The sequence below is a fragment of the Varroa jacobsoni genome, unplaced genomic scaffold, assembly GCF_002532875.2.
Source record: "Varroa jacobsoni isolate VJ856 unplaced genomic scaffold, vjacob_1.0 contig01055, whole genome shotgun sequence".
NCBI lineage: Eukaryota > Metazoa > Arthropoda > Arachnida > Mesostigmata > Varroidae > Varroa > Varroa jacobsoni.
In genome coordinates this window covers 67,949-89,622 of record NW_019214575.1, presented here as the reverse complement: position 1 = coordinate 89,622, position 21,674 = coordinate 67,949, and the positions used below count along the sequence as shown (strand labels likewise).

Sequence of the window (21,674 nt, the reverse complement as noted above, 5' to 3'; positions counted from 1 at the left end):
TTTGAGGCTGACTGACAAAGGGCGCGAGTCTTTCTATAGAGTACATTGGATGTATAGAGGTGCAAACAAGCCTATACAGCGCCTTCGTAAAGGGTTCAATTAATAGCATTCTGGAATGTGAAGCATACGTCTAAGACCACTTGGGAAATCTTTAGGGATATCAACTTTTTATTAAATAATAGTTTAATTAAGTGCAGTCTGCGGTACAGATGCCATTGCTAGCCATGAAACAATATGGCATTAAGCTAAAAAAGTATAAAGCATAGGCTAAAGGCATAAAGCTAACATATCGTTTATTTTTAAATACACATATTTAATCACCTATAGTGCATACAATATACAAGTGTATTGAATCCTAATCCACTTTTTTTTTATATACAATTTCGCAATCTTCACACGAAAACGTTGTTGTCAACTAGTGTCGATATCAATTTTACTATCTTCGAAATGACTGCGAAAAAGCGTTTCACAAATGTCTTTTCTGTGAAAAAACAATCTCAGCGTTATCGTATTCATCCTATAGCGTGACGGTCACAGTCGGTGGTGAGCCCATGGCGTGACTGGTAATGAAAACAAATCTAGAAATAGGTTATTTGCGTGGTATAAGTGAATAAATTTCATTGACTATCCCAAAGCAGGTTTGGTAGTATTTTTTTGCGGGTTGTTCATTCATACAAACGATCAAATTTTAGTAAAATCTGCTTCGAGCTATGAAAAGTTATACCGGACCAAAAAATACAGACAGTTCTTTTTTGGTACTTTGGACTTGAAGAGTAAAAGCAACCTTCAAAGTACACTGCAACTCCAACGCCAGTTCTTCCCACGGTGTTGTGTGTTAAATCAGTTGCACAATTTTGTCCCGTTATACTGAGGAGTGACTGATTTGTTATTTATCTTTATTTACTGAAGCGGTATCGCTGGCGTACAAATACAACTTAAGAGCACCAGGTGATTAGATGGTAGCTTGTAATAGTTGACAGTTTTAACTAGTTCTAATAGATAATTAGGAATTGTCGTCTAGAGAGCAAACTCGTTTGTGCTAGGAAGGTCGGCAGCCATTAGATGGATTGTGTTCAGGTTCCTCGGCAGTCGGATTCGGAGTATGTAAAGACTTCAAAGTGATGGCGTTCAGTTCCAAAAGCGGTGCTCCTGCCATTTTCATCATGCGGAGTGCCTCTAGGTAGCTAGGTGGATTTTTGGTTACTTCTTTGTAAGATGGCGGATCCTGCCGCGCTGTACGGGTACCAACCGACGCTGCTGCGGGTTGTGATAGCGGTGCTTCCGTTGCGACTTCAACTGGTCCACTGTCCTCGATTGGTCGGAAGCAACCCGTTTTTCTCCAAACGGTAACCAAACCTAGCAAGATCATATAGAAAAAATCATTACAACACATTATATATTGTTGTATTTTTCCTTAGACCGCCTGTTCTTTGGTTCCGAACGAACTTACCGTTATCATACACAATTTCATGTCTCTAAATATAAGTAAAATAAAAAAATATAAAACAAAAAAAAATCATTGCAGTCAGTGTACAAAACATGTACGCATTCGTAGAACATAGGTTTTTTTTTATAATGCCAATATATAGTTAAGTTACGTATGACGCAACAGCCTAAATACGTCTAAGTATTAAATACTCCAAAGAGTTTAATATACATGTGGGGGGTGTCTATTGTCGAAACAAGCTCTGATTGCAAGGATTTACGATCAATAAAATCATTATTTGACTAGCAGTAATGTTTATCGGTTGTATGCCAATTACTAAGTCATTGCTGGGTAGAAGATAGTCGAGCTTAAGTAGTAAATTCGCTCAAGTCTTCTTATAATAATTAATTACATTTTTGGGAGTTTCAATGAACAGAGGGATCTTCAGACGAATACTGTGGTGATCGAGCTGACGTGTGTGAGATACTGCTTACCATAAAGCCAGCTGCCGAGTGCAAACATTCCGAGCATGGTTCCCTCATCAATGTCATAGGCAAATCCCAAATAGAAGAATAGTATCACCAAGGCTGTACCTAGAAATATCGTGAGCAATAACGGTATTAGAAAGAAGTATTGAATAATCTATAACTGAATACATTATGTCGTCAGCGTCTATACGATTTACGGCTCTTTACGAAATTTACTTGTGAACTGTAACTAGAGCTATTCTTTTCAAAGGTCCTTGGCTTAGATGAGACAACGGAACTTCGATTTTCAAACCTCGTGTGATTCAGATGTGTCTCGTACGCGGAACTCAGGGAAATCTTGAACGTTAGGTAGCTTCGGGTCTAAGCGGTCACCAACAAGGATGAAAGATTGCAATTAGGTATGACTTTTCCAAGCTAGTTGAAACACTCCAAAGGGGGCCTGATAATAATGATGATAACAGCTATTCAATACTTATTAAAGAAGAATTAAAAAAGCTTGTATAAACGCAGTATGTCTTGCTAAGGTCCTAGACTGGATAACTTCCTCTGCGTACCTAGACCGACAAGAAGCATAATAGTAAACTTTCGTGTGCTTAGTAAACTTAGATTTATATTGGCGAAGTGTGCACACAATAACTTACATAGATGAAATAATAGATGACTAAAAGTAAAAAAAAGAACATGGTTTATTTATTTATTCTAGTTGCTGTTGGTTTGGTCTGCGGTGACCTGCGAGTAGCTCCGCCATTGTTGCTACAGTTTGCATCATCTGTTTGTTCCGTAATTGCCATTTAAACAAAAATGGGTTTGAAACGACTCTGTAGACATTTTCGTGTTCGACTTACTATTTATAAACAAGCATTTTTTGATGAAACGCAGTAGTGCTGGCCAGATAAATCACCTGTATTGCACATGTTCTATTACATACATATGCACACGTTACGGCTCAATTGGGGAAGAATTGTTTCAGCTTATTTACATACCATTGAATTTTGAATACATTACGCACGTTATCAAATAAACGAGCCTCTATTGATGGCGAAAGCTAACGGTCTATTTCAGTATATCAACATCTAGCGAAATATTTAGTAATCGCTAGATGTTTAAACAATCAAATCCTTATTTTTTAGGCCAGTTATATTAACAGATCAATAAACGAACTGGTTTTCTTATCGGATAAATTTATCTTTTTACTCGTCTTATGGGTTATGCTTAGCAACATAAACCAGTATAAGTGATATGAACGATACACATTCATTATACGCTTAAACTATTTGGCCACCCTATGCTGAACTAATATATAAAATAATTAGATAAGATTTTTGATAATTAAATTATGTTTATTATAGGTTGGGCTATTCGTTTATCTCCATCCACGCTATTTTTAATCATTATTTGATTTTTTTTTAGCATATACTGCTGAAAAACGGCTGTCATACGAAATGCAGGGCTTAATGCGTTGTTTATTGAGAAAATGTATTTTAGCTTTGCATCGTGCAGTTAACACTTCCATCATTGTGTGAATGATAATTGTATGCAGAATACACTTGAAAGATCCACAGTTTTCCAATATTGTGGCACTCATTCTCCTAAACTTCTATTACCTGTTGTCGATTAAAATGATCCGATATCTGCTTTGATGAAATCTGCGTTTGTTGTTATCAACAAATATCATCACTAATTTTGCTAGTATGGCGAAAAGCCTAGATTAGAAACATTGCTATAATTGTTTTCTATACGAAAAACCAAAAAAAAACAAAGTAAACATTTAGTCGGGATAAATTAACGATAACTGTTTTAACGTTATGCGTCTGAGAAAACAATCGGATACGTCGGTCCACTAGGCTGATCGTCGAAAAAAAATCGGTTTAATAATATGCTAGTACCTGATTGAATACTGGTAATCTGCCAGTAAAATTAATAGACTTTTATAGCAAGATAGGGGAAAGTTGTATTGAAAGATATGATCAAACGTATTTTTAATATGCAAACGAATAAGGACACATAAATGGCTTTATTTCATAGGTAGATCAATAATGCGAATGGAACGATTTGCGACGATCCGCTCAGATCGCAAGGTAACTATCGGGCGCACCCAATCAGGCAATATTACTGGGTCCTATCTGTTTATATTAGGCATTTCTATGGAAACTGAGATCGAGTAAACAGCTTCGCGCGCTACCCGTACTAACAAAAACAGATTTCCACACACAAAATTGGAATAAGCGTGTCTTAACATTTGAAAAAGCCGACGAAAAACTCTAGCATAGGGAAGACTCCATGGATTGGTACCTGTGGCAAATCCTGCTACTACAAGGCAAGACGCTAGAGCTCGACAAGCCGGGGTTTCCTCCATATGGTTGTTCGGTGTCATTAGCCATGTGTAGAATACCGAGAGACGCCGAAATCTGAAAAGAAACAGATGGGCATCGAAACAGGCAACGATAAGAAAAGATCCTAGAACGACCTATTTTATGATGATTTACGCAAGCACCTATCTATCATCAAAGGGTCATCATATATATATATATATATCTAATCACACATTATTCGACCTGCTTGTATCAAAAGCATTCCTTATAGCCTGCTTAATCTTTTCAGTGGAGCTAGAATAGGCTAATAGACAACATATACAATGTGCGCCGGTTGTACAATGTATAATTCAGTGTAATGGCAATTTGCTCGCTCAACTTTTTCAGACCTAAAGCGCTAACAAATGTAGGACATACCTTCTAAATCTTAGCGTAAGCAAAAGGTAATCATGGCATATCGTGATTATGACGTTTCATTAGTCTCAATCAAAAATTTCAGATAAACCTAGCTTGGTTAGATCTTATACTGGCAACAATTCCTTAAAGCTATACTGATGAAGTCATTCTGAAGACTTGTTCACACAGTAAAAATAGCGGCGTTTTTTCCAAAAAAAATCTGGGGAAAATCTTGATGACGATAGGTAACGTGGTGTTGGTATATCGAGACGTGTTAGAGTTGCACTTAGTTCGAAATGTTCGAAGAAGGTTCCTTCACGTCGATGCAAGAGATTCTTAATTGACTCAAAACATTCAAACGTAGAAAGTTACGAACATACGCTTCTGATGACTCTGTTTTTCGCTTAATTCTTTAATAGCTATTTAGGAAACAAGTGGAATCACAACGAACGCTCAGGATGCTCGAACCACGGCCTCAGAAATATTATGGTTGTGGACTAATATAAAGTGCGCCCATTTACAAAATTTATTTAGTCTGTCTTGCTGAGAACCTGAGTCTTTCATGGAACAGAAACTTCTTTCGGATTTTATTCCTCTAAATTTTTTGTTTGTGGCGTAGGGCTACACGGTAAGAAGTAATGGGGTCCATCGTCGACTGTGTGAAACCAATAGGGTTTACATCTCGGTTATCGTATGCCCAAAGTTAAGATCTTCTACTTGATTATTCTCCCGTTGTATTCAGAACATTTATCTAATTTAGTTATAGAAATATTACGATCGTATCAGAGCAAGTTTTCTACAAAGACGTTCCTTTATCGGCTGTATGAAATAGGAATCGGTCTAGGATTAACTAGTGTCAACTATATTTCTCTAGGTTGTTCTGGTTGTAAATGCCAAAAAAAAAAAAAAAGAAACATGTGTTTTTTGAGGGCGTGTCATCTCTTTGGTTTTCATTACGTACAGTAGTTGACTAAAAGATCCACGTTTTATGAAAAGAACTATTTAATACTATGGTCGTCCACTATATAGGAAATTACGAACGACTTTCATTTCTTACTTCCGTACGAAGACACATTCTTGCTCGGAGAAATCAGCTTCTTGATGTTCTGCCTCGCCTGAAAAAAGGAAACATCTGAGCAATTAATACCAATTAGTCGGCTTCATCAACACCAAACGAGGTATCTTATCAAGGAAAAGGCTTCGAATTTGATACTCCATTAAAATAAGATCAAGATGAAAATCCAGAAAAATTTAAGATACAATTATAAGTATTTTCCTTAGCATCCAAATCAGGTATCCCATTTTTAACGTACAGCAAACGTTGTGTTAAACGTACAGAAGAAGTACGGGCGTTGGCCCGAAACGTCTAAAAGGTTTGCTAAAGAAATCTAAGAGCGTCCCAGGTAAATGCAGAGCCCTGCTTTCTGTAGGGACTGGGTTTTTCCTTACCGGACGGTGCGCAGCAACGATATCGATAGAAACTATTAGCAGGACCTGTTTTAAACTTTTTATTTACGCTGCGATAATGTTTTTGTTATCGAAAAATCCAGTTAATCACTTTGTGTCCAAATAGCGTAGCATGAAGTATACTTTACCACTCCGGTATAGAGATGCAAGAAAAAAACGAGATATAGAAAATATATAACGTGGAGCGAACAGAATGGATATTTACTAGTATGCAGGACATCTGGAACCGCAGTGTTTATTTTTACAAGCAAAATTACATGAATTCCAGCGCAAATTTGCGACATTTGTTCATAACAGCACGTGCTACTAAGAAATAGTTCCTTTGCTTTGTTGTTTATTACTGTCCCTATATTAAGTTTTTAGAACGTCCAGTAAGCGTTCATGCATACATAAATATAAGGACGTGTCTAAGAAAGAAAAAATACAGACGGGACAAGTTATTCAAAAAGAGAATAGGACAGAGCATTTGAACGCCTAAAACAGTTGACACATCGAGACGTCAGAGATAATTGGATCGTTCGGATGACGGTAGCAGAATTCATATTTTATGCTTTATGCAACTAAGTATTACCACTTGAAGAAATCAACTATATTGCGTCGTGTGAATATATTAACTTTCGATTTATAAATTATATATATACTCATACGTATACAACCTAGCAGATGGCGTTTAGTCCTTGGTATACAGGATGAAGCAAAATCACTTATATTTTGCAGCTATCATCGAGTTGCGTATTGCCCTGTACATTTATATAAATCCTCTTACAACTAGACGTTCATTTGATTCATACATAGACAATTGTAGCTTTCTATTCTAATAGATTTTGTCGCATTTTTGAGGAGTTATAAACATACATCAAAAACGTAAACAAGCCTTATTATTATATTATATTAAGGGTTACAGACACGTGACAACAAATTTTCAATTTTAACATTTTTCATTTATTGGCAACGTTACGCTTAGGGTACTGATGTGAACAACAAGGCTGAGTTAACATGAGGGAGGAATGTTTTTTGATGAGTTTGAAATACCAAGATTGACTATAGTTCCGAAAAACAAACTTACTAATAACCATATGCTAAGAAAAATCGACGCTCGCATAAAATACGTGTGTTTTAGGGGGCGAAAGGGCTATGCGAAGTAAAGCACTGGCCTCTCACCTAAGTTTCTAAAAATCCTACATAGGAAAGAACGTCGATGCTGAACAACTATTCTGTATTAGCCCAGCGGAAGCTAATTTCGTACAAAGTAAAATCAGCTATACTGACTAGTTCGAAAATACGAGCCGCGTTTTACGAAAATTTTCGCACGCCTCATATTATTGTACACTTATTGAAGTCGTACTACAATCAGGTGGCAACTATTACAGTCTAAGATCTTTGAGATTTGGATCTGTGTTTTCTGCTAAATGAATGCACTTACTTCTTATTCACGAAAAAACCCTCTCACAGTTCCTACTTATAGGAATAGTTTAATTTGTTAGTTATCCTCTGTCCTCCATGTTATATTTTATGCATATTTATGGTTATTCTGTACATTGGCATATATGTAACGGTAACAGTAATTTTTCTGCTGGATCCCAAATTATAGTTGTTCATTGCAGGCGACTCTACCGATGACGAGGATCCTTGAGGCTTTTCATCAGCTTCGTTACTCTACTCAGCCTTTCGTTCGCTTACGACATCATTATATTTAAATCCTAAACATCACCCACGAGCGCCAGCCTTAAGGCAATTCTTCATATCGAATGTTGTTGTTGGAGCCGTTGTTGATACCGCTGCTGTTGCAGCTGGCTATTGGACGAGCACGCTTACAAATTGTTTTCGACTGACCATGCCAGGCGGATCTCACTCGTACGGAAACTATTTATTATTGCTTTGCTTTTTTAACGACAGGGGGCGAAGCTCTATCCGCTCGCAAATTGTACATCAGAAGCCAAGCGTTCATAGACTTCGCCGAAAATGACTGCACAATCCTATCCGACGCGAAGACTCGTTGTTTTCATCCATGATCGTGGCCTGACAAACAACGCCTACTTTCTCCACTACTACAGCCACCGTGATGATGACCTGCTTTTTCCTTCAATCTGTGGACGACGTTCGTCTGTATTTCGACTTGGGTTAATACGCTTATGCCGCATAGCCGCCTGATCTATTAAACTGCTGACGTTTGTTCGGGATGAATTGAACAACTCAATGCTTGACAAATCATGCGCTTCGATTGACAGCAGCGGGCCTGCAACCGGTCGGGAATCCAAGCTATCCATCCGCTACGTATTGTTATCTCCAGTGTGTGGGTGAGGCTCCGTACGAAAGCGTGCATCTCAACTTGCAAATCTCATAGAGGTTCCCATACAGCGACTGTTCGAGGCACTTGACCGACCCTTGTGCCTTGCGAAGTGCTAAATTCAGTACATCGAGATATGAACGGTTCGTGTGTCCAAGACTGGACAAAGAGTCCAAATGGAGTCAGCTCTAGAAGTAGCCAAATGTCAAACATGACAAGACAAAATCTCTACTGGTCCATCTCTACAATAATCAAAGAAATACTATTTTTGTGCACGACCGTCTAGTTTTACATCTCTGGCGAAATATGCAAATAGTTTGTCGTTGGAGGACACACGCTGTAAACGGCCTTGGCTTTGGTGAGTGAGCAGTGACTCTGAGCAGCAGTAGTCTCAATGATCTGAAACGTCTGACACAGTATTCGGCACACGGTTTTTAAGTCGACTAGTGGCACCCGTCTCTACTGCGACTGCTGTAGATCGCTTTCGTCCCCTTTCACACATACATCTATATTAAAACTCTCTGAACGCCGCCTTCCTTCACTGCATTGAGATTAATTTCAGGTGTCAACGTAGATCGATGGCTTCTCAAGTGTCTTACGAGACTGCCGTAGATCCAAGTCATCTGCGTGGTGCCATGCAGGAATTTTATAGACGAAGTTTAGTTGACAGTTCTGCGAGGGGTAGTTCAGGGTCGATGCGTTAGCAGGTATGTGTATGTCCCGTGATTGTGTGCCAAAGACCCTAATAAACACGGTCAGCTCAATCGCGAAACACTGAAAATGATGCCTAAGAAGCTTGCGAGTGTACGAATGGAAACGGTCCGTCAATCCGTACCGGTCCGAGTGCTCGTAGTGCATATCCACACATGTTTCATTCAAATGTTCACGTATAAGGCAGAGGTTATTATTCGAGCGTGAATACGTTATCGCTCCGTGCAGAGCGTGGACTCAGCACCTTAATGCACCGTTCAAATGAAACCGGTTTGCTTCGACTGATTGCCCCCTAGCGTGAGTTAATCACTAGTTCTGAAAGCGCACATATTACATTTGGTCAATTGAGATTAGCTCTGTCCATGTCGTTACGTGATATTGCTTTTTAAGCTACTAATAATGGGGATTGGGAATCGCCGATTCAAGACACCGCGTCGTTCGTACTCTACAACGACGAATTACTCGGAAGCTTTTCGAATTTTACATACCTACCGTATGTCAAGCAGTATTTCTAAAGAGGAAAAAACTTCTACCTTCGGTCAGAACTATCAGCGCTAGGAATTCACTAAGGTTTCAGAAGTACACCGACACGCAAACGTTTGTCAGGATAAGAGGTAAATGATTGGTCTGTTTAGATAAGCGATGGCCGCAATCCTGATGATTTCAGCCGAAGTGCCGCCGCTGCAAGCAAATTTGATTCACGTAGATACGAAGCAGAAGAAAGTGGGATCACTGACCCACTAACGAAATGGCGACTTAATTCGGTCCAGCCCCAGCCGTTTCCTATATCTTCGCAGAAATATAACGAATTACTATAGACTATATATATGTATGTACAATGTGATGTGCGTAGCAGCGTTCGTTGAAACGATGCCGTCGATAAGAACTAGCCATTGCGAATTGGTCAGTATCCAATACGGACAGTTGTACAGATGCAGACGGTCAGTCACAACCGCAATAATAATAATAATGATGTAGAAATGAGGTCTACATATATCATCACAACACAACCCCCATGCTGAATGACGAAATAACTTCTTCTAGATGATGTCATACATGAAGAACTAAGCCAAAGATACATAAGACGCCACATATACCGGCAGCGTGATGGGGTAAATTAAAGTAAGTTCAGTGTAAAATTCAGTTTACGTAATAAACGCATCAATTGTCTCGACAATCAAACTTCATAGATTTTTTAAATCGAATACGACATATTCATATTCGAATTATATGGATAATTTCACAAGAAGATGTGTACTTTGTTCTCTTTTCAGTTAGTCTTCTTTGCAGTGGCGTTTCACTGTTAACAAATGTATGCTGATATGTATGTATATATTGCACGGCAATCTGCAAACGTCACTGCGCAACAAGTGCATCGCGGACGTCGTCTGGATGGCGCCGCCATGCTGGAAAATTCTTCCGGCAACAACACAACAGTCATTTAGACAATCGCTATAGTGAGGTTATTTGGATCAGATGCGTGTCACAGAAACGAGACACGGTGTTTAGGCCTCAGTGGATCATCGATTGGGTAAACAATTGTGCCAGTGCAAGTGGTACACACGTCGGATCTTGTTCACTGCTCCGCAAAAGGCAATCCGGCCGTCGGTAACTACTGTCAATTTGGCCAAGCGTTTCCGGTATCTTTGAAAATTACCATCATAAGTATAGCTCATCGGTTCTGCGTAAATAGCGAAGGGTCTGCATATCATAAATGCGATCGGTGCTTTCCAGCATAACCTCATTACTGTATTTAGTGCGTGTAGTCAATATTTCTTACTTCAGATACGTTCCCCCTAAACTTTGCCTTTGAGAGATAGAAAAACTCAGTTACTAAAGCCAATAACGTGACTTGAATAATTCATCTTTTGTCAAAGAATGATTAATCATTATTATTAAGCTTAAGCAACGGCTCTATGAAAAGGAACGAGAACGAAACGTTAGTCCAGTATGTGCCGGGGCTAGATGTCCCCAGGAAAAAAGTTGCATGAGGCCGGTGTAGTCCGTCCTAAGACGCTTACAAATGAAGGGACAAAAGTTGCTGAGAATTTTCAGTATACGTTTTGTCTATCATTTTTGCAAGAATTGAAACCTTGTTCATTGAGATTTCCTCGGGTAGAAATTTCCATTGTGAAGCAGTGGCGTACTACATAACGTTAACTGTTACGATAAGCTGGTGCTGCGACAGTGTTACATGTTTAGGAAAAATTTCTGATCGTCACAACCGAGCATAAAATTTTGCGATCCTACGGCTATAAGCCAGGCACTATCCGCTGCTGTGCTTCCGAAAATATGATTCATCAGGGTACTCAAATTATGTCGGAGGAGCTGTATGTTATCTCATAGTACATCTTCTCTTTTCACGTTGCAGAGGGGTAGTGTTTCTACGTTTGTGCCAGTGCGCTTACCAACCGTTAACTTCGCGTGGCGTGTCTGGTGAAGAAAGAGAAAAGCTGCGCTCAGCTCAGAAAAAGCATATTTCTACAGTGACTATTAGCATGTAAAACAACTGCACTTCGTGAAGTTTCACTGTCACAATGGAACCTCAACGTACACATCAGGTAGACAAGACCGCAGGCAACAAAAAGTAGCTACTTGTCTCCATTGCGATCCATTTCTGTTTTCGTAATTGTCTAACAGTGATTGGTACGTGTAAAGAGAAAAATGAATAGCATATATTCATAAAATACATGCACGTTTGAACGTCAATTTCTGTTGGCTGGCGTGAGAACCCCACAATAATTTTTTCCATAAATGAATTTCTAGGCTAAAAAAACAAACAAGCATGGATGTACAACGTCACTAGGTAGCTAGCAATATGATGGGATCCCACACTAAGTTTCCTATAGCATAATGAAAACGATTTCATTTCTACCTTAAAAAACGACAGTCGGGTAGCCAGCTAGATGATAAACAAACGCTACAGCGTTCAGCTTTCAATACTGGTCGCAATTAATGAACCACCTAAGCCTAAAGCATTTGTTTCTATTTGATAACAACTGATAGAAAAAGAAAGCATCGTTATAGCACTACCGCTAGATGTGAGAGAGGTTGGACTGAAAAGAAAGTCATCTTTACCATACTTGCATAGGCTGAGTAAACGTCTACTTCAAAAGAGTTAACTGCATTTGCTATAGTGATCCGACCTTCAAAACATGTAACACTTACCGATGCATGACGTGCGTACGTAGCGTGGTGATTTCGTTCCGAGTACATCGTCCTCGGCCAATAATAACCATCAGACACACTTTATCTTTGCGCGAACAGAGTGACATTTATCAACCCCAGTGCAGCACTTTGTCCGTATGTTTCGTCCTACGTTGAGCGTACTGACGTACATGATCCGATCCCCCAAACAATGGCTGGAGCATTCATTGCGACCAACGTTAGTGCAAGCCAACCATGATATAAACGACCGAACGCGTCATCATTATCAATGTCGCCGAGCTCCAATGACCCGAAGTAACTCGCTCAGTTTATATCGGCAGAGTATATCTGTATCCGTCATTATGTAAACATAGGCGTTGCATTGCCCTAATCCTGTTACCTATCTTTGTCTTTGCTGTTTGTCATGGCAGTCGCCTTCCCTCCCTTCTAGTACTGGCTGGGTAGTTACCTATTGGGTTACTGCGTATTGCACACACCACAGGCACGAAATCATATAGCGAAAATAAGGAGAAAAGCGCTAGAGAACGATATTTAGCCCAAACATAGTTGTTTCTGCTCGAGCGCAAATCCCATTGCAACCTTAGACCTGACTTCGAAATATCAATGGGTGTAACAATCGGATTAGGTCTAATCGACTTTTGTTCATCTCATTATTATCTCCGCATTAGTGAAAGTCAAGAACTTGATGAGATTTATTGAAAAAAAATTATGATGTTAGATTTTGAAAAATATATAGAACTGTACTAATGCTTCGAGTTTTATACTGCCGTCAAGCATTGACTCAGACGACTGAGCTCTGAAAAATTCTATGTCTACGGCCGGTTTCGAAGCTAGGCATCTGTGTCCCTGCGCCTACTAAACGAACGCGTCGCCACTTCACCATCGTCGTGTCTCTGTGCACCTAGAATGGGTAAATAAAATCATCGCTATCTTGATTGATCGTACACGCTTGACACGTTTCTATCAATTATTTCAAGGAGAAGGACTACTGGTGAACCCAGTGGTCGACGCGGCATAGTCGGGATCACGTCAAAATCAATATAGCGCCTTAATTTAAATAGGTACAAGTCGAGTTGAAAAACCTTATAAGTGCTGCTGATTCCGGCTGCGAGTCATCATTGTCTAGCGCAATAAAGATAATTTTCCCGAAGGACAAAAGAATGCCACGTTAGGGTCCACGTGATCGCCTAGATAGACCCTTAAGGTAAGACTTTCACTACGAAGAGTGTATACGCGTTTGTAATAGGGACTTTCACTTTCCTGAAGCACGATTTCTCTATTCTATCCCTCAGATTACCCTCTATCTAGTTCAACGTAAATGACTGAAAGTAATCATTTTTACTGCTTACTTACGTCATAGGCAAGCCTTAAGTTTGAACGCTCGGCTTCAAAAGCTGGCTTTATCGAGCTGCGATCGAATGCTAGCAAAAGTGTTTTGTCAATGTCTGACAAAACTGATATCGGCCTGGTTTGAAATGCAGACAAACTTAGCAATCGCACACTTCGACGGCAGTAACAACACGCCATGATCGGCGGCTTGAATAAAGTCTTTGTGGAAGGATTCATTCGCTAGCAACTATCCCGTCACCTATTCTAGTTGCCCCAGAAGGGGCAATAAATGGCTAGTGTTGCATTTTAGAATCTCGCCTCATCGTTCTATTTGATTGAGACTGCAAACACCCTATTCGTAAAATACAACAACTGGCGCCCGATAACTAAAGAGGTAAACGTTTGTGCGTAAAGCACTTGAGAACTGTTCGTCATCCACAATCTGTCATTCGCGATCTGTCGAACACATCCAGCAATCAGCTGTTGTCCTGTGAAGAATGCAGGGGCCTTACGTATATTTCGATCGGAATATATGATATCGCCAAATATGATAATTTCGGATGCTTTCTCTTTGCTCTCGTCAAGGACGAATAAAATTGCAGAAATGTAACATGCTGCAGCATACCCATTGGTATGTAGCTCAGTTTTTACTTAGGTCCCTTCTGGGTCGGGCTTCTGGTTTACAATAGGTAACAGTGCTCGAAATTGACTTGCACGGTAAAGCATATCAAACTGTCATATTTTATACATATGGACTGTCTATTTTTAGCCAGTTATTCAAGAGGAAAGCTTTTTCGATGTTCTGCCTGTCACTGTCATGATGATGACGATGAGTTAAGAAGTCGTATTAGGATTATAGCAAGAATAGCTATCCAGATCGTTTAGCTGGTAAAATATCATTAATGAAATGACCCTGTCTAATGTCGCATAGCACTAAGCGTGACCCTATAAGCGGCTTAAATCTAGTTCTATACACCAACTAAGCGTAAATCAGTGAATCAAGGTAAACACTATTGCCTAAAATGTTAGAACGGTTATACTTAGGCTAGAAGTTTATGAGTCAATTATAAAGTAAATATTGCATATATTCTAGCTATGGGGATTACTAAGTCAAATGTTAATGGCAGAAGTAAGTATGGAAAAAAAAACGTATTGCATCATAATAATATGATCGTATCTTATGTCAAACATAAAGGCAGCGTTACCTACAAATCAAAGAGACAAGCCCTCAGTATGTTGTTTCTCCAGTGAACACAAAGGTGACTACCTCCTATTCCAAAGATTTCGGAACACTTTTATCCGTACATATCGTTTAATTACTATTTTTGTGTATTTGTACATTGATTCTGTCGTCGGAGACATTAGCGACAATGATAAAAGTTCAACTAGTTGGCATCCCTTCAATGCTAACCACGAGCATGCGACCATCGCTGGTTTAAATTTAGCTTTGACAAATGCTCATTACGGCATGTGATTACCACGCCATTTTACGAGCCGATTAGAAAAACTCGAAACAATGTCAACAAGACCCACCCCGGCTAGACCTTCTAGCGGGATCAGGCTCTTGACACTACACCGCAGAGGCGATGTTGATCATTTGTTTACGCAGTAAAAATAGCCTCGAACGCTAAAAAACCTGACATCGCCTTGATTATAGATCATCGTTAAGTGAAATTCAAGTGTAACCCATTCGAAAGGTCTGGGATGGCCTCGACTGAATCTCGACTATGTCTATTTCTGTGCCTATAACTACGCTAGACCTCGCCTTGAACTAAATAGCTACTCAACGGCTCAATAACTACACGGACTGATACCGTACAGCTTAGTTTATGTAAAAATCGCTTTTTTTTTTATGCTATCGACTTCTTTTGATAACGTCAAAATAAAGCAGAATAGCTAATCATCACGCACATCTATTTACACGTTATCTGTGATTACAGAAATCCTAGATATGTTTAACAGAAATCTAACGAAGCTAGAATCTGTTAACCTCGTGAAAGCGCCGATTCGTTAGACGTCTATTTGGCTGACCTAGTATTGCCAATCCTATAGATAACCTAACACCTTGACCAGGATAGAAGACATTTAATTTCGACGACATATTTAAATACGTCAGATACAATAGGATAAAGTTAAAACGGTTACATCGCCCCAGTCCATTGCTATTGATCACTAGCGAGGGTCGAGGTAAGTAGAGGGCTAGTCATTTGTTTTTATGCAGGAATATAGGTGATATCATCGCCATTATTACCAATTACGCATTTTCTCAATGTTATGACACTGAAAATAACGTTCTTTTTCCATTCTTTGTAACGAGCATGTTTGGCGTGGACCAAAAAGCCACCGAAAACAAAAAATGTCCTTATATTAACGGAATGTGAACGGATTGTTTTTCTTTCGACTGGAAGTGGCCAGATGATTTGAATATCCATATATAGGATCGCTACGGTACCGATGGCTGTATTGCTGTTGAAGTGGGTGTGAGCTTTCTTAAAATATCCAGTTAATTTTCGATTGATAGTTGTCCACGATGTCAAGGAGAGGCGTATTATCATTAAGTACTTGCTTCGCTAGCTAGATACGCGCAGTTCCAAAGATGGACAAATATATATATATATTAATTGTTTCTACTCATGAGTGACACTAGTATATCCCGTCCCGACAACGAACGACACCTGCAAAATGTTTGACGTCACCTCATATACAATAATAATGCGGACTTGTTGCCTAAAAAGAACACGTAAACAGAATGCAACACAAAAAAATGCACAATCTAAACGTGTACAGGTGTACCTACCAGGCGTCAGGAAGCGGTACATAGCTTCCTGCTCATCGCCTTCCTTCGTGCCGGTGTAGGCCATCGTTCGAATAACGCAGCGTTAATTGAGGCAATAATTACTCCGATAACTGATGAATAGTTTTGCAGTATACGCAGCTCGCTAGCATGTGGAACACTTGCTAAGGTTATTGATCTGTTCCTAGGACCACGTACGTAACTTTGCTCCGGTCCGTCTAAACGACCTGTTTTTCTGTCATTATTAGCTCGTTATCACGAACAGCCCACATCTGGTATTCGTGATGGTAGCATCTTCAAAAAGTAAAATAACTGTTTACCATAGCACTCACTTCTATATCAAGCACATTGTTACTGATTATTTCAATTCAACGTCATTCAGAAAACATCAACTCTTGTTATCACTAACAACACGTACTCTGCACGACAGGTCAGATATCTAGCACCAATTGAAGCCGCATATTATGACAAACAACTCGGCTCTTACTATTTTGCCATTTCAGTACTTTAGTGTTTCCCTTCGTAGCAGCGTAATATGGCGTTTGTGAGAATTGCTTACGGCAGACCAGTTATAGCCGCTGCTTCGAGCGACGCTGCTCACAGGACGTAGCTCAACTCAGGTAACGAATGGCCACTAGGTCTGCTATTTGCTCGCTTAGCTTTGCCTCTGTGGGGTCTCACGTCTGGTTCCTCCTTTACGTGTTACTGGCAAATTTTCACATACTTTTAGCAATTTTTGCGGCTGTTTCGCGTTTATCCATCGGTTGATTCAGTCGCTTGAGTAGGAACCGTTATGGCCTGCTGACTGATTATAAGTATCATACATATATGTCTCTGGATACTGCAAATACATATAATAGACAACAACCAGTAGTTTTCCTGTACAGGATATGATCGTGTCCGGAATGCCAGCGACCGTAACTAACTGTTCGTCGTGGATCGGTTGTTGGGGCGCTGTGTGAAGCGTCTGGCGCAGCAGCTCCGCTCAGTCTGATTTGGCACGAAATGACCCAGTCACGCCAAGTTCTGCTTTTTGAGAACTGTTCGCCAGCTCGCCTTCGTCTTCGCTGTGGTCAACGTAGTTCCGTAACGGTGCCGGGGCGGGCTGCTCCAAAGGCTCTATCTCCAGTGCCATCACTCCCTTGCAGTATGCTTTCCAATTTCCCTTCTTCCCTTTCTCTTGAACACATTTTCTATAGACGGTGCGTTCATCTGAATGACGGCTGTGTCTGCGTGTGCGCGAGCCGAACCCAATGGCAAAAAAGGGGTAGAGCATTTAAACGTTTATGCCATAGTTGTCGGCAGAACTTTGTGCCATTATCGCCGCAGTTGTCGGACACTCACGAACAGATCAGTGTCTCGTCTTCTTTTCTACCGACGACAGTAGCATAAGGAGTGTTATTGCAGTTGCTGTCCGCGCTACTCTAGGTGTCAGCATAGCGAATCGATGTAGGCGGACTGGCAAGTACATTGATGATAACGTTTCGCTATCGCCGCCGCCGCTGCTGCCGTTGTTACTGTAGTAGATGGTGTGAGGAGAAAAACTAGATTAGGACCCAGTCCGCCCCACCCCAGCCAAGTGGGGGCCGGCTAAATTGAACTTATAGAGCTAGTAGCATTTACTTTCGAAGTAAAATAAAACGCTATTAGCTGTGCTAATGGTGGACTTGGCGGCGAATGTATCGTTTGGGAGTATGTCGGTAGACGGAAAAAGTGGCCACCCGGTTGCTGAAATACCCGTTCCTCGTCATAGCACAAATATCTAGTTGTGATTCTGTTCGTGGTGAAACAATAAACATGGGACGTTTCACGGAGCAAGCAAAATTACTCCATATTGTCATATTTTAACACGGAAATGTAGACAACGACAGAACGAAACTATACGAGGGGAAAACATTCTACCGAAATTCGATGCATCGCTGTTTAGTATCGATCACAGGATAAGGATCTGTCCGATTAGGGGCTGGTTAACGAGCAACCCAAACAGACAGGTTGGCAACCTGCGAAAGTGACTGCGAAAGGAACGCCTTTAACGCAGCCATATGAAGACAATTGTGTTTAATTTTCTAGGATTTGTAGAATACCTATTACATTGTTAGAGTTGTAGGATATTTACGAATACGTAGAAGTCAGTGGGTTGAGAGTCTCTGAAGGTTTTATTTGACTGTCAATGGTAGCTTAAGTCATTCCGATCTTGCCCCAATAATGCCCCATTGTGAGAGAGATTAATACCTACGTAAAATAGCATTACACGGAATTCGCGCGAGAGAGGAGAATAATGCCGTATCTTTTGTGTCTATTTATATTCAGTAAATTTCTTTTTTTGCATGTTTTTATTCTGCAAGCGCTTTTTATTTCTAACTGAGCTGCCCACATTACGTTACTCCAATTGGCCAAATCAGTGTATTCTTTCGAGCGTTAACGCGGAAAACACACAAGTCCCTATTTATTAGAAGCCTCGTCTATACACAACTTTTTATTGTAATGAGGCACATCTTTGATAATATATGAATCCTATCGTTCCTGAACTCGTTCGAATAAATACGCATGCTTACAAGGTTTTACAAACCCGGAGTCCATTGCGGCGTACGGTATGGATCCCAGCTTGTTCCAGCTGTTGCATTTCATGTTTAAAACCCCGCAAAAGGTTCGCATAGCATACGGGCGCTAGCGACGCAGCAAAATGGCAGATATTTTTTCCCAAGAACGTTGATTGTTTCTTTTAAATGATTCCTCCATCTTGTTGTACGGTGGACGATTGGGAAGAGATCAATGTTCAACGTTTGCTGTGATAATCTATCGACTCCTTTATAATGGCTTGCTTCCTGATTTCGTTTTAGGATGAGCGTGCGTCCTTTTTTGATCAATCGGCACCGTCTTATACACGACAATATAAGAACTTGATAAGTCGGTCTTGGTCGTTGTTTCTAACTTAAGTATCATAGCCGAAACGGCATCAGGCCTGTCGAAGGGTAATTTCGGCAGAATTGATTTAGTTTTGTGTTTGGGAGTTTGAAACTTACTGCACTGCTTATCTAAGTTACCTCCTTTTCTCAGTTTCGTTAACTTCGTTGATCTTGATTTGACGTTGATTGATCTTGCACACTGTAAAACTTGACAATTACGCATCCGGTACTACATTCTTTTTCACTACTTCATCAGGAACGGTCCAGCTGAAATAACCACAGGATTTTCTGTGAAATTGGTAAGCAATGAACAATATCTAACAGATTTTAGCGACCAGTGCGTCGTAACCGAACTTCACAGCGGCTGGAACGACACAGCGGTGCCAAGAAGTCACTGAATTTGTAAAGACTCTAAGGACTTAGGAATTCTAATGACTCTGATATATGCAAACTGACCCTAGTCACCTTAAAACATATCTTTTTTTCAATAGTCTGCATGTACTAGGGAAACTCTGAGAAACAGGCAGGTTGATCCCACATGAACTTAGTGAAAGTGCCATTACCAACCAATTAAACGAATCTTGCGCATTATTTGCACGGTTGAAGAGGCAGCCATCTTTCCACAATATCAGTACCGCATAAAAAAGTGAGTATTTTATAACGATGCTTAGCGTCTGAAATAATGGTTCAGTTTCTCTAACATTTTGAAAAATCTGATGGGATCTAAATAATTGGATCTGACGGGTTTTGACTTTTCAGTTGACTATCCCTGTAAAAGATGTAGTGGTTTCTATTACCTAGTCAGCTAGCTGACGCTATAAACGGAAATAACTGAGCGCAATAAGATGAAAACGATGTCTACAGATATCCGTAAATAGTGCAAGCGTATACGCTGTATCCAACGAATGCGATCCAAGAAGAAGTTCGAGCGAAGCTACGTAAGGGATAAAAGTTGCGGCACATGCAAAGAAACTAGGGTCTCACATTTGAAATACATCTTACGGGCTAGGTTACTTGCTATTTAATATTAAAATTACACTATTATTATTATTGTTTTCAACCGTATTCGAGAGGGAAAAACCTAATTTACGCCAAATAATATAAACAAATTTTTCCATAGGATTTACTCTCTAATACGATATTCAGTATAATTATGCAGTTGAATAAGGAAAGCAATCAAATTTAGCGGGAGCTATTTCCCACTGTTGCGTACTGTTATGGACGAACTATACAACACATCAGGGCTTGTTTGATAGGTCGGAGATCTTTCAACATTCTCCGACATAAATGACGGGATCGTCTATGAACATGCTTCCGGTGTTGATAGTTACCACCTATGCAACCTCCGCTGTAATACGAATGACTTTCTTGTAGAGGGGAACATCGAACCTCTCGCTCCTCCTCTATCGTCGCCTTCTGGCGCTATCTGACGCACTGTCAGCATCAAACAACCTTGCAGAAGCTGACAACCTTATATGCGTGGACCTTGTAGTTCCGCCGAACAGCCCCTTGCCTTGTGAACAGACCTTGTTCATAGTTCATTATGGCCAGCGTTACTAGAAGATCTGTCTACGCCGCGTATTGTGTTATTGGGTAAGTTAGGATAAATGAATAAGGCTAGTGTTTTTTAAGCATTCTGAACCGGCCTAAAGAGGCAGTTTCGGAAGATGATTGCATCGGCGACGCCTACACTTTTTTGCAGATGCTGGTGCAATATTTTTGGATATAAAATTGACTCGTTTGAGAGTTTTTAAGAAGTGGTTCACAGGTGACAGCAAGCCCCATCGTTTCAGGCAGACGAGGAGCATTTCATGAGATGGTAGCGTTTGAGGCGGAAACATTTACTAAGAGATCGCTCAAGCAGTCGACTCGCCGGCTCCGGAGCCGAAATAATTAGCTAGCCTGAACATTGCTGTCGACAAACATTATTACTTAAGACAATGACCGCGGGAAAGTGTGACGTTGCACTGTCGAATGTCTCGCGGCAGTAGATGGCCTGGCAGCGAGTAAATTAGTTTATGAGTGAAATACAGGAGAGTATTTCAAACTACTAGTATTGTTCTCTACTTGAACGTACGACGTCAGGTGATGGATATTCCGTATGTACAAAAGAACGTTCCAGTCAATATCGGCATAGCTACCATTTCATTTGCTGTCTTCACGAGAACTATCTACAGGACGTTGAAGTGATCGAAGTTGTACGGAAACGAATTGGGCAAGGTACTGATGTTTGCGCTAAATGTCCGCAAGGGCTTTGTACGACCTTTAGCTGGCTAATTAAATGGTATACTTAAAACAAACACATGTTAGCATATTGCTAGTCGCTCACCTTAAGGTAGTATATCTTTCAGCCTATTAATAATTGATAAAGAACTACATCCATTTTTCGA

General features: G+C 40.2%; 1 protein-coding gene and 1 long non-coding RNA gene across 5 annotated transcripts in view; one reads left to right on the top strand and one right to left on the bottom strand.

The window, feature by feature from the left end:
• LOC111271803 (uncharacterized) overlaps positions 1-21,674 on the top strand; it is a 37,554-nt gene that overhangs the window by 215 nt on the left and 15,665 nt on the right. For 2 of the 4 annotated variants that reach the window (XR_002687112.1, XR_002687111.1), the window contains exons 2-3: positions 7,694-10,209; positions 10,362-11,648. This is a non-coding gene — a long non-coding RNA (uncharacterized LOC111271803). The remainder of the gene's footprint in view (positions 1-7,693; positions 10,210-10,361; positions 11,649-21,674) is intronic. The other 2 variants (XR_002687113.1, XR_015315473.1) reach the window with 2 other exon arrangements.
• On the bottom strand, positions 269-17,567 carry LOC111271800 (uncharacterized). Its single transcript, XM_022852801.2, has 5 exons — positions 16,382-17,567; positions 5,680-5,737; positions 4,207-4,322; positions 1,921-2,019; positions 269-1,356 (listed from the first exon to the last, which is right to left on the bottom strand). The coding sequence occupies exons 1-5, from the start codon at positions 16,443-16,445 to the stop codon at positions 1,040-1,042; spliced, it is 654 nt and encodes a 217-aa protein (XP_022708536.1). The 5' UTR covers positions 16,446-17,567; the 3' UTR covers positions 269-1,039.

Excerpts from the sequence above, each read along its gene's own strand:
- LOC111271800 (XM_022852801.2), bottom strand. The coding sequence starts at position 16,445 with ATGGCCTACACCGGCACGAAGGAAGGCGATGAGCAGGAAGCTATGTAC. Across the intron at positions 2,020-4,206 it reads AGTAGCAGGATTTGCCACAG|GTACAGCCTTGGTGATACTA; the intron begins GTACCAATCCAT and ends CGATATTTCTAG. Across the intron at positions 1,357-1,920 it reads ACTCGGCAGCTGGCTTTATG|GTTTGGTTACCGTTTGGAGA; the intron begins GTAAGCAGTATC and ends TGATCTTGCTAG.